The sequence below is a fragment of the Podarcis filfolensis genome (assembly GCF_964270895.1).
Source record: "Podarcis filfolensis genome assembly, chromosome: 13".
Taxonomy (NCBI): Eukaryota; Metazoa; Chordata; class Lepidosauria; order Squamata; family Lacertidae; genus Podarcis; species Podarcis filfolensis.
In genome coordinates, this window is record NC_139615.1 from 30,665,828 (window position 1) to 30,679,594 (window position 13,767).

A 13,767-nucleotide genomic window follows, 5' to 3' on the forward strand; every position below is an offset into this window, starting at 1 on the left:
CAGGGAGAAACGTCCTGCTGAAGTTTTGCCTGTCATGCACATTTTAAGGGTACGGGAGCCTTGGCTGATGTAAAGGTGAATAATGCCACCTGGCTCCTATATAACATGCTTGAGGGCAAGAAACAATTATAAAATAAATTTCTAGAGGAGTAACCATGTGCACCTGCAGTGCACATGCAGCAAACAGTGATTTGGTGTCAGATTTATTGTGCCAAAAGCTTTCATGGGGTAGAGTCCACTTTATCCAATGCCTCTGGATCCACAAAAGCTTGTGCTACAATAAAATCCGTTTGTTTCAAAGGAACCGCAAGACACTGTTGCATGAAAGCCAAAGACACTCCAGTTATGCAAAATATTCCCTCAGAACAGTAGGGGAATTGACAGGGCTTAATTAAAGCTGAAGATCAACCTTGGAATCTGAAAGCTATAAACCTCTGGTGATGCGGAAGTTGGATCTGAGTCCGGCAGCAGCATTGTGGCAGGTACTCCACATGTGCTCAGAAGCACTTTCCCCCCAAATATTGTAGGGCTGCCATTGCCAGCTCCAATTTAGCTCAGCCTTTAAGGGTTCCAAAGCTGAACCAAAAATAATACACACCATCTGCTTTGTGTGTATATATTAGGACTAATTTCTTCTTTGTTAAATATACACATAACATTTTGTTAATAAAGACAAAGCAGGGGCTTAAGGCAAACAGACCAGGCTCTTTCTACCCTCTTTCCATGTTCAGTCTCAGAGTGCCAAGCACAAATTGTTTCATGCCTGTTTTAATCCAAAGCAGTTCCAGCAAAGGCACATTCCCATAGCTCAGTGATAGAGCATCTGCCTTGCGTGAAAACGTCCCAGGTTCTCTCCTTGATCTCTCCAAGCAGAGCTGGGTGAAGCCACTGTCTGAAATCCTGGAAAGCCGCCGCCTGTCAAGTGTGCTGAGCTGGCGCAAGAGACGGGGGTGCCAACAGGTCTCCTTGCCAAGGGCGCGAGGCAACCCAGGTGCGCTTCTGCGTAGAGGGGCTCCCCTGCAAACGCAACAAGGCTGGCTTACACCACATTTTGACGCGGTTACACATGACCGTCTAAAAAGCGGGAAGCGGGGGCACCCACAAGGCCACCAAGTCCAGAGTCCGGCATTACCTAACTCTGCCCCCTGCCCCGCCGCCCCCAACCTCGGGCGCGCACGAGGAAGGCGGGGAAGGGGCTGGCCCTTCCGCAGACGCGCACAGGCAGACGCGCGCCCACCCTCCCCGGCGATGACGCACTTGGACGCACTTTTTAGGCGAGCCGCCGGTCCGTCCCGAGCACTCGGTTCTCTCTTGGTCAGCGTGAAACAATGGCAGGAAGAAGCAGTCGCCTCGCCGTCCGGGGTTTGGTGGAGAGGGGCTCCCGCCCACGATGCTCGAAAGGAGCCGGGTAAGAGAGGGGGCTGATCCGAGAAGGGAGGTTTTGGAGATCAGGGGATCCGGCTTCTGTCCCACCGTTTCTGCCTTCTCCCCCAAATGCTTGCGCCTGCCGTCGGGGCGATCAGCCTTGCCCAAAGGCGCAAACTTCCTGCCCGGAGAGCTTTTGGGCTGCTGAGCGCCCGTCATAGAGACAACTTCTGAATTACAGAATCATAGGAAGGGACCCAACTCCCTCAATGCAGGAATCTTTTGCCCAAAGTGCAAGATTAAGCGTCTCATGCTCTACTGACTGAGCTATTTGAATAGTAGTTTTAATGTTAATAGCAATATTCGAGTATATGTCTGTGGTTTCTTTAAAAAGGCGGATACTCTGCCTTTTCCTATCAAGAAGCTGCAGGTGGCTAACCATGGAATTTAACCATTTAAAATATCAATTACAGCACACACAAAATAAAATAGAAGTTAAACTCTAAAAGCAGCAGCTGAAGTATATAAACGGCATGGAATCCTGCCGAAATTAGGCTGCAAACCTTAACAGACCTAATTGGAAATAAGCTGAACTGAACTCACTTGGGGTTTACTTCTGTGTATATAGGTTCTATGCATAGGTTTCAGCTGCTAAGGTCCCATTTAAGTGAATGGACCTTACCATAACATTTTAGCAGAGATGTTTAAAATCATTCCAACTATTATTAATGAATAATAATTAAGGTGAATTATGTAGTATCAATAAAAATAATGCATTCTCCTTGATAGTGTTTATTATTAGTGATTAATTAATTAAATTAGGGTTTAATCCTTCCAAAATATAACATCCTGAACTCCCATGGATTTCAGTGAGGGAGTAACATTATAGTCAGTCACAACTGTCCCATTAAGAACAATAGGTTGTGCAGCCAGTTTAATTCAGAAGTAGCAAGTCCAATTGAGTTTCATGTGACTTAACACCTAGATATGTAGGATATGTAGGGCTATAGTATGCTGTCCCGCTGCTGGATGCAAACTCCCCTGCCCTGCCCCTGCCGCCATACCTTTTGCTACAAGTGCTGCTTCCCCTCCTGCCCTGCTGCTTCTGCTGCTGGCGGAGAAGTGGTGCCAACACATCGGCCCCAATTTTGGTCATTTTTGGCCAAAATCAGTGCTTCTTTGCCAGTGGAGGAGTGGGGCAGGCAAGGTGTGCCTTAGGAGCTTGTGCTGCCTGAGGCAGCCGTCTCTGGCTACCTAATGGCAGAGCCGGCTCCGTAGCTAAGCATGCCTGGGATTGCAGCCTTAATATGTTTCACTTGGGATGGCCTGTGCCCATATTAGAACATGCCTTACTAATTAATAACAAAAGATCAGCATGAGAAAAAACTGGATGTAACTAGTTTGACCATTTCCCACCTTCCCCTTCTAGGTACTTCTAAGAAAGTGCTGATTTCTCAATAGTGGTAGCTTCCCATTTCCCCCTCTGGCTGAGAAATGGACACTCCCTTCTCCTTATAGATTCCCTTATTTGGTGCTTGCTTTCCTCTTTCCGTACAGATTGCATTTGCCACCTTGCAGGCGCTTCAGCTCCAAAGGGGTTCTTGCCCCTTGCATCCTGAAGACCTGCTCCTCCCTGGCTTCATGGTCAGCCACCAAACAGCAGAGCCGGCCCTTCCTGAGTCTGGCAGCCCCCCTGCTTGGTGCCAAGCGGATGGAATATGCAGAAGTCCGTCAGCTCCCGTGAGTATGCCAAAAGAATGAGAGAAACGCCCACCCAGCTTAGTTCTTACTGAGAGTTGTAAAACTTTATCCAAGCTAAATTGCCAACATGGGTTTGCATGATGGAAGCGACCCCCCTTTAAAAAAAAATAAATTTAAATTTCATGCTATAGAACAGGGATGTCTAACTTCCAAGAGACTGCGATCTACTCCCATTATAAAAAAAATTTGGAGGTGATCTACCCATTTGTTTGACTAAAGTTGTTGAGGTTTTTTGGGTGGAGAGGAAGACCCAAAGTTGTCGAGCTTTTTTGGGGGGAAGGGGTGGTTGGTTGCTCAGGATCTACCAGCGGTGCCTGTTGGACAGCCCTGCTATAGAAGCCAGAAAACAACAACCAGTGATCTCTCCAATTATAAGAACAAACAGCTTGCATATAGACAACAGGCATGTCAGAGAACTCATCCCCCTGGCATCATAAAATCATACAGAAAAGAACCTAAAGGACATCTAGTCTAACCCGCCCACTCATCCCCCCTCCGAGTGCAGGTTCTTCAGTGCTGGATGCTACTACAGTTCATTACCATAGCTCAGTAGGAGAACATCTGCTTTGCATGCAGAAGGTCCCAGGTTCAGTCCCCAGCATCTTCTGGTAGAGCTGGGAATGTGTCCTGCCTGAAATCTTGGACAGTCGCTGTCAATCAGTGTCTGCAATGCTGAGCTAGATGAGCAAATTGTCTGACTTGGCATAAGGTCGCTTCCCTGACAGATAACCATCCAGATTCTATTTAAATATTTCTGGCAAAGGTGAGCCCAGCAGCAGCTTGTTCCACTGTCACACAGCTTTTACTGTTACGAAGTTTCGCATAACATTTAGCCAAAATCTGCCTCCCTGTCATTTTCACCCATTGTTCCTAGCACTCTGCAGCAACACCTTTCTATTTGATGGGAGTTGTGCATTTTGTTGTGTTTTTTTACATGACTGGGGCACGACAATCGGACTTGTAGTTCAGCAGAGAGGATTGCATCCAATGTTACTCCTTTGCAGAGCGGGACCCATTGAAATAGCTCTTCCCTGAGAACAACTTAGCTGACACTACTGCCTCAGGCCTCTGCTTGCTGCACTCTGCACATGACTCAGAAACACCCTCTTATTTTTTAGTTCACACATGCCAGAGATCAGAAACTGGCTCTGTGGTGATGCTTAGCTCAAGAAGAGCAGTTCCCATATATATATTAGGTGTGTGGGGGGTGTGAAAGAAAGAAAGAAAGAAAGAAAGAAAGAAAGAAAGAAAGAAAGAAAGCCGTGTTCCTTATACAGCCTTTGTGCTTTGCCACTTCCTACCACTCCAGGCCGATCATTCTCACTCATTGCCTTTTCACCTCCTTCTTCTGCAGGTATTCCATTGAGCAGATCTACAATACGGTGGCAGATGTGGGCAGCTACAAGTTGTTTGTGCCCTGGTGCACCGGCTCCCGCGTCATTTCCCATCACAACGGGTTCCTGCAGGCTGAACTGGAAGTGGGATTCCCTCCTGTGGTAGAGCGCTACTCCTCCGACATATCCTTGGTGCCTCACCATCAGATCCGGGTAAGGAAGCATTGGAGGATGGGGCTTATGCTTTGGGTGTTTCCTTGGATGACCTTGCTGGCGAGGTTTTGTGCGCTCTTGTTTTGTCGCAGGTCACTTTATAAACCAAGGGATTGAATTATATCCCCTCGCAGAAGCCACACTCACTCACCTGGAAGATTTTATCCCAGGATCCCAGCCATTTGTGAGCTGGCAGTGCTAGCCAGGGATGGGGGGAGCCTTTAGCCATCCAGTTCTGCTGAACCACAACTACCATTCTCCCTGACCATTAGCAGAAATCTGAGAAATGCTTACAATCTTCATTTCTTTGGGCTAAGGGCTCCTCTGTGTCAAGTGGGGTTGTTTGAGTTGTCAAGGCTACCTGCGCTGAACTCTGAAAACTGTCAATCCAAGTAAACACACTGAGTTATTCTTTCTTAGTAACTTGCGGTCCAGGATTATGATTTCCGGAATTTGCCGGGTGAGAGCTATTGCCATCAAACCAGTTTTCATCTGGTTTCAGTTTTATGATGTAGCAGCTCCTTGACTCACTTCCCCTCTCTGGCACATGCTTCCTTCACATGGTGATAAATAACACCCAGGGAGAGATGATGTCAGTGGACACTGGAAACTTCAAAAAGTTAATTCACCAGAGCAAAGAGTCCTGTTGCTCCCAACACAGGGCTCCCAACTCGCTGGTGTGAGGGCCTGCAATGTTGAAACTCTAGATGTGCAGATTTCTGTTATCTCCACCTTTGTGACCTGGGATTGCAAAAGAGTGTTTCAAGGAGAGGCAGACAGACCTAGCTGGGTTTGTGTTCTCATCAGAGGAGAGAGCCCTAGAGATGTATAGTGTTATTGTAATTTTATTTACAGATATATTGGTTGGTTATAAAGAAAGCAAGGAACATATACACTCGTAGAGAGCAGCAGATCCACTGTCCACATTTCCAGAAAGGGGGAGAGATGGGCACCCATTGTGCTGTGCTTTCATCTCACAAGACTGCTTTCTCAGCTTCTGACTCTGGCTATGTACACACCATACACTTAAAGCCCAAAGTGTGTGGCTTCCAGGAAAGAATCATGGCAACTACAATTTGGTAAGGGTGCTGGGAATGGTAGCACAGTACGCAAATTCCCAGGACTCATGGTGGTGCAGAATGTGATTTAATTGTATGGTGTACATGTGGCCAGAGGTTCATTACAAACTGAAAAGCTGTGTTGTTTTTAAAAATGTATACACACCCACTCCCACCAAGCATGGGCACTGGCAGGGTGGGAAAATGTGCCCCTCCAGATGGACTCCAACTCCCATCAGCCATAGCCAGTATGTTCAATGAATGGGGCTGATGGGAGTTGTGGTCCAACAGCATCAGGATGACTATAGTTTCCACATTTTTTATGTTAAGGTGAGAGGCTACCATGCTACCTCCAGAATATAATTTATCTTTCTCTATCACTACCTGGAACAGATCCATCTGCAGAAACACAGTTTCTCATTTGACCACATTCTTGTGCTACTGAATTCTGGACCCAGTATCAAATTCTGTGCTCAGGTTGAATCGTAGTAAACTGCATATAACTCTGGTTGTTTGTTATAATATTTCAAATTAGTGTAATTACTGCATACTAAAGCCATGGATGAGGCTCATGCACTGCACTTTGGTTGTGCTGACCCCTGTGATTTCCCCAAATGTGCGAAACTCAGCCGCAGAGTTTGTCCCAATTCCTATCTGTCCTAGGGTAAATTAAAACTTGCAACAGCGGGTTTGTTGAACTCATGGCAGTGCGTTTTGGGGTATTTGAACTGATTTCAAAACTGTTAACACTAACCCTGTTCTGTTTTCTCTACCCTTCAGGTTGTGAGTAATGACGGACGGTTGTTTCAGCATCTGGAAACACTGTGGCAGTTTGAACCAGGACGTCCAGGGCAGCCAGACAGCAGCTGCACGCTCAAGTTTTACGTAAGTGCCCTTCGTATGCCAGCTCCTGGCGAGGGTGGGTGTGACTTGCAAGGCCAATAGGATGTGTGCTAAGAGCTGCATGTTGGCAAAATCCCGTTTCATCATAGGTTCAAAGATTACGCTGGAGGATTTATTGCAGCTTTGTCAATATGGGTCATTAATTGATTAGGTACTTCCACAGTTGCCTTTTTTTTAAACAAGTATTGATTGCCTTTCATAAGCAGAGGTGTGTCAACTACGAGTCTTATTCAGCTACTTGTGCAACTTTCAGTATTTGGGCCTACACATTCACCCACGTATCTTCACAGCCACAAGAAGTAGAAACCTGGTTAAAAACAACAACTCCTCCTCTTGATGTTCTCATTAATTTAAATTCTGCATGCAGAAATGCAAAATGCAGCCCTAAATTTGCAAAATCAAATTTCACTCATTTGCCACATAAATTGTATCCAATGCCCAAGAGTGATGCTGCATTGAGGGAAATTAAAATAGCAGACCTAGCTGCCTGTTGGAACACTAGGCCAATTTCCCTCCTCCCAAGTAGACCCCAAGGCAGGTATTGGGCCCTGACAGCTGCCCAAGGTTGCCAGATGTGGCATAGGAATACCGCCATACCCTGGAAGTGTTCCAGAAAAAACGGGGCACCCCATTGTTTCTCGCAAGAGAACGGCAGCCATTTTGAGTGCCACAATCTTGCACGATTTCACTCCACAATTCCACCCTCAAGCGCTTTTTGTGGGGGGCATGATTTGGGGCACTCTCCCCCCAAAAGCACTTTTTTCAGCAGAAAATAATGGCGTGGAATTGTGCAAGATCACGGCGTCCAAAATGGCCACCATTCTCTCACAGGGAAAAATGGGAGCATGGCATCCCTAAAGATTGTGTGCCGGATTTTGCTATCAAGGTGTTGGAGGTTATGTAGTACTCCTCTTCTCCCCTCTCTTCTCCCAATGTATCAGTGTATTAATTGTTTTTATCTTCCTCCCAGGTCTCCTTTGAATTCAAGTCAGTTCTGCATTCCCAACTGGCTAACCTCTTCTTTGATGAGGTAGCCAAGCGGATGGTGTCAGCCTTTGAGCAACGGTTAAAGAAACTGTACAGTCCACAGGCTGCAGTCCAACCACACAAGGCAGTTTGCCGCACGTGATGAATAGCCTCATATGTACTGAAGTATGGGGCATCTTTCCTGGTCTACAGAAGAACATTCCTCTTTACCATCATGCCTGGATCTCTTACTTTTTAAGGACATTGCTTTGTGTATTTAATTTATATATATATATTATAACACTATACCATGATTCTCATACCTCAAGAGCAGTTGTATACAACAAAGCTGCCAACATAAATATATATAGTTTAGCAATGCATATTCAGTGACAAGATAATATGGAAGGACATTGCTTTATTTATGCCTATTTAACTTGCAAAACCCTTGGAATACATTATTTCATTAATGATATTATTTTATTCAGAGTTTTATCCTAATTTATTTTATATTTAATTCTGGTGGTCTTGAGTCCTTACCTCAAAGGACACTTCTGTCAATGATTGACAAATGCAAATGTACAGAATTTTGTTAAGATAATATATATTTATTTAAGGGCAATTCTAAAAAAAAAAAATCCCACTGGTTGTTTTTTTTTTAAACAGTGGTGCTTTATTTATTTTATTTTAAATGCCAATAAAACTTGAATACTTACAATACTTCCCAAGCCCTAATTCTTCTTTTACTTTCTGAAAACCTTTTAGTACAATCCACTGGAACGTTTTTTCATCCTAAGCCTTCCTGATACAACACAGGTTCTCCAGGGTTCTGTGAGGAACAGTTCTAGGATAGGTCAAAAGCTCCTGGGAAAAGCGAGCTTCTAGGAAGCGGGCCAAGGAGCAGCAGGGACGTGAGTTTTGCTTCCTGCATTAGCACACAGTGGGAACATGCTGGAATGTGTGAGCTGACCAGGAAGCTGAGTAACCGTACAAAAATCTCGATGACAGAAGAGCTCTTGCCCTTTTCCTGTTTTCTTCCTCAGCCTTGATGCCCTTTGACTATCCTGTAAACACATGCAAATTTGTTACTGCATTAAGAACTGGAAAAGAATACTGAGAATAAGAGAAGCACTTATAATTTCTAATAAGTTGAAGAAAGTCAAGTTCCATTGGAATCCCTTGCTCCAGGGGTGGGGAATTTAATAAGCAGTAAGACCTATAACTCCCATCAGGCCCAGTCAAGCGTGACAATGGCCAGAGAGGATGGGAGTTATAGTTCAGCAACAGCTGAAGGGGTGAAGGTTCCCTACATCTGCCTTACTCCTAGAACTGTGAGAATATAAAGATGTCTGCAAACAGGGCTTGACGGCTGGCAACATTAACCTCGCTGTGTGGGAATCCCTTGAGGACAACCACAGTGCCTGCAGAGAGGCGGTCAGGTCATGCATCCATAGCAGTGAGCATAGAGGAATGACCGCTGGTAGGAACACAGAAGAAACATGGTGTATTTGCAGCAGCACACCTGACACCTTCATCTGCCCCAGCTACAACAAAACAAGTCTCCCATATCAGTCTCTACAGCTATAGCAGGCATTGTAACCTTCCAACAGTTTGACTTCACTCCTAAAGGTGCACTCATTCTCCTGAGACAGGCAGGTGCCAACGAGATGTCACTAAGCAGTTAAAACAAGTAGCTAGGACTGACTGCCAGAAAGCAGCCTGGCATGATGAAATCTGACTTTCCTCTTCTGCACTCTGCCCCATCACAGGTCTTTGTACCTGATGTGGCTGGAACACTGAATTGCTGACAGGGTTGGCTTCTTAATCAACAGAGATGACGCCCAAGAAGTTGGCATTCCGCCAAGTGGCAGAACTGTTCTAAGGATATCAAAGGCTGTGCCTTTGGACAGCAAGCCCTGTGGACTTTGATGCCAGCAAACCTCATATGCTCATGCAAGCAAATTTAGCTATGGAACAAACCTAGCTATTCCCTCTATTTCTCAAATCTAGTGGTGAGTGCCAAGCATGATATAACTAAAATAGCACCACCCAAGAAGAGGGAGGTCATTGCATGCCTGGGTGGGGGTGGAATCTCAAAGGTATTCAGAATTACGGAAAAAAATAATTTCTATTTTCAAAAAAAGTTTAATTAAGAATAAAGAAATAGGGGTGGAGGGACAGAAAGTGGCAAATTCCCAGCCATTGAAACATACCTGCACATACATGTACCGCATGCTTGATTCGTTCAGTCGGTTTCTGTATATGAAACCCTGTATATGAAGATCTCTCCTTCAGCACAACTGTGGGTGGGAATGGAGATCAGCTTTCTGCACAAAATCTTCTTTGTGGGTGCCATCACAGTATGGAGGGTTCTTGGTGTATTTGCAGCCACAAAGCCAGGCCTCTTTTGCCTCCTCCAGTTTGAATCTCAGGGGAGAGATTTCCGGGGCACATCTATTATGGGACCCGTCACAGAATGGCTGTCGTAGCAAAACAAAAGTAAGAGTTTTTAAAAAACACAAAACAACCCCCTCGCTCACACCCATCACACTGCCAATGGAGTTTCCATTACAGTTTTGGTGTTGATCCATCAGAGTCCTAGCAGATCAGTTGGGACTGTGTAAATAAAACCAGCACCACTTTCTGAGTGGTACTTTGGTTGGGCTGAGGCAATGATTTCTGAAACCTCTCTGTTCTTGGAAACCATGTTCCCATAGACACAAGAACTGCAGCATTTTATTTATTTATTTCACAAGATTTTTATACAGAGGGAAATCTGGAAGGACTACAGGTGGTTTACCTGCTTTTGGCTGTGACCGCAGGCACACCATGCATAACGCTTCCCTGCTGCTAGGTCCACTGGAAAGGGTTGTTTGGCTGCGATCACTGGCCGGACTGAAGATGCTGAAGCAGTTGAACAGATCCTTATCTGCAATGTGATCAGGGTGGGGTGGGAGTGGTGGCAAGAATGAAGATTATTAAAGGGAAAGGGCAGCAGGCTTAGTGAACAGGCTTACTGCAGTCAGCAGCTGGCCACCAGCAAACATCCCTGAAGCCTCATTTCCCAGGGCACAGGTGGAATTAAAGGCATTGTGAGGAGCTTCCTGGTTGCAGCCCAAGAACCCTATCTTGGCATGCAGAAGATGACAGAAGCAGGAAGAAGCTCAAGCTCTTCCTGTATCTGAACCCAAATCGACTCCACGAGGTGGAGATGCACAAGTTTCATTTCTGCACACAACATGCTGCAGAAAGCAGGACACACAGTTGTCTCGTTTTGCTACAGCTCTTATAATGACCAGCTAGGAAGGTAATGGTTCAGTAAGCCTAATGGAAGAGTCGCCACCAGGTGGCAGTTCAGAGAAGGCCAAAGGCTACTGGTCATTTAGCAGAGCAGATGGGTTAATCCCAAGTGCATTTCGGTCATCTGGTTTTTGCTATATACAAGTCCACCTTCTGGCACACACAGGTTTCGAATGATCAACGTATTTGAATTTCCCGGGTCAAAATGACTAATGGAAATGTGATCAGGGTGGGAGTGGTGATGAGTTTTGGCTTGTCCTATGGCTCACTTCCTTGAGTTGTAAGAATTATTTGATCAGCAGTTTGGCCTCTCTGCTCTTGATGTGCCATTGTGGGCACTTCTGTGGTTGAAGGGTGAACACGAGAAGAGCCCTGCTGGAACAAGCCAAAGGCCCCTCTAGTCCAGGATTCTGCTCTCACAGGGGCCAGCCAGATGCCTATGGGAAGCCCAGAAGCAGCACAACAGTACAACACGTATTCACAGGCATGTTGCCTTTGCCATTGCCTGTAGAAGATACCCATCATGGTTAATAGCTGCTGGCCTGGCTTGTAGCAAGGAGAGAACTCATCGGTTTGCGGGTTTCCGCTGCCCCCAACTCTATTATACAAATAATGTTATCTATACTCATATAAGTAGTTTAATATTAGTCAAGGCTTTTGTTTTATTTCATAAAATGTATACACCGCTTGATTGCAGAAAAAATAAAACCCTCAAAGCTGATGATAAAAAGACAGTATTTTTTTAAATTACAACTCTACTTCAAAACATACAAAAGTTAAAATACTAAAATAGATTAAAATTAGTTTAACTTTCTAAGCAAAGAATACAGTGAAAGCGCCTGCTTGATCTCAACAGGAGGCAGGGAGCTCCAAAGTGTAGGTGCCGCCACAGTACAGTCATACCTCGGGTTGAATATGCTTCATGTTGAGCACGTTCGAGTTGCGCTCCGTGGCAACCCTGAAGTAATGGAGCAGGTTACTTCCAGGTTTCGCCGCTCGCGCATGCGGAGACACTCAAAATGACGTTACGCGCATGCGCAGAAGCGGCGAAAAGCGACGCATGCATGTGCAGACGTGCCGTCGCTAGTTACGTTTGCTTCTGGACGCAAATGGGGCTCCGGAACGGATCCCATTCGCATCCCGAGGTACCACGGTAAACGACTTTATTCTTACAAATGCAGAATGGGTCGAGCCAGCACATGTGGGGTGAGGTTTTTGCCCAAAGAATAATAGAAACTGTAGACTGATAAGGGACAGGCAATTCCAGGATTCCCTGGTGAGGGGAAATCTTTGCCGCAAATACGCACATAAACTTGATTCGTCCCGTCCCCCCCTCTAAACTCAGTTGCGTCCATCATCAGGAGTACTAAAGGAGCGTGTTCTGCCTTCCCAATGCGAGCAGAGAGACTCAACCCGTGTCTCAACTGATGCACGTGCGAATTCGGGAGCAGAAGTCGCTCGAGCTACGGGCTCAATCGACCCCACGCCCAGAGGTGAAGGTGCCGCTGGCTTCTGCGGGGCTTTGACCCCGAGCAAGTGTGACTCGGGCTGCAGCCTCCACGGAATCGCCCTTGGGTGCAAAAGCAACGCGCGTGCAAACGACGCCCAGACTCCACAGGCTCGGCGCGCTTGTGAAGCCGCCTGCCGACTCCCGCGGCGGCGGCGCTCACCTGGGGAGAGGCGAGCCGGAGGAAGAAGGAGCCAGCCGCGCTCGAGAAGGCAGCGCCGGCTCCGCGCAGCGCAGGCATCGCTCGCGGCTGAGAGGCGCCAGCGGAACTCCGCCCCCGTGGAAGGGGTCACCTTCTCTCGCGGTCCCCCGCGCCAAGGCACCAGCCCCACCGGAAGCCGCAGGTGTTTCTGTTTCCGCCCCGCCGGCAGCCCCTGAACCGGCGACGAAAGGTTCCTAGCTGGCTCTTGCGGGAGCTCGAAGCCCGGGGGTGGAGAGAGGCGGGTGACCTTTTGCCCTGGGGCTGCGCTTTGGAGAGAGAGAGACAGAGAGACTCAAACCGCCGCCGAGCTCGTCGACCGTTGTATTTGCTCAGTCTCCTTCCTTGCAGGGAGGAGCGCCGGTTGCTAAAAAATAAAAATAAGAAGCAACGAATGGCCATATTTGGTGGGATGTTAGCATCCAAATGCATACGTAAAAGGGTGAATTGCAAGAGCTGTGGAACTCTATGACGTCAGACGCTCTGTGGCAGTTATGGCAGTTGGTTCAGTTATGGCAGTGAGCAGTTACGTTGTGTTGTGCAGGCACGGTCGCCAGGAATGGGGGGGGATGCCAAGCACACACCCCCAATTCCAAATGAGAGGGCTGGCCCCCCAAATTTCTGCACCCACAGGGGGTCCACACACACGTCAGCATGCTCTGCGGTGTGCACGTTGATGTCAGCACAATGACTTCATGCAGCCCTGAGCCCCCTGCATCATGGAGGCAAGGCGGCGCATGTGTGTGCTGCCATCTGCCTCAGAGTTAGTCTGGAGTCCTATTAACAACTTAAGTCCCACCCACCTGCATTTTATATTGTATAATTGTATATTGTATAATCTGCAAGTGCAAGTACACAAAGTAAATGTTAAATGTCATTTAAACTTTAAAAAAGAGTTGTCTTGCATAGTTTAGGTCCAGTCGTGGCCAACTCTGGGGTTGCGGCGCTCATCTCGCTTTACTGGCCGAGGGAGCCAGCGTACAGCTTCCGGGTCATGTGGCCAGCATGACTAAGCCGCTTCTGGAGAACCAGAGCAGCGCACGGAAACGCCGTTTACCTTCCCGCCGGAGCGGTACCTATTTATCTACTTGCACTTTGATGTGCTTTCAAACTGCTAGGTTGGCAGGAGCAGGGACCGAACAATGGGAGCTCACCCCGTCG

General features: G+C 47.0%; 1 protein-coding gene across 1 annotated transcript; it reads left to right on the forward strand.

Annotated features, from left to right (window-relative positions):
- Nucleotides 1-15: 15 nt before the first annotated feature.
- Nucleotides 16-8,318, forward strand: LOC310748045 (coenzyme Q-binding protein COQ10 homolog B, mitochondrial-like). Its single transcript, XM_083583572.1, has 5 exons — nucleotides 16-1,408; nucleotides 2,923-3,105; nucleotides 4,481-4,673; nucleotides 6,512-6,616; nucleotides 7,605-8,318. The coding sequence occupies exons 1-5, from the start codon at nucleotides 1,329-1,331 to the stop codon at nucleotides 7,761-7,763; spliced, it is 720 nt and encodes a 239-aa protein (XP_083439698.1). The 5' UTR covers nucleotides 16-1,328; the 3' UTR covers nucleotides 7,764-8,318.
- Nucleotides 8,319-13,767: the final 5,449 nt, after the last annotated feature.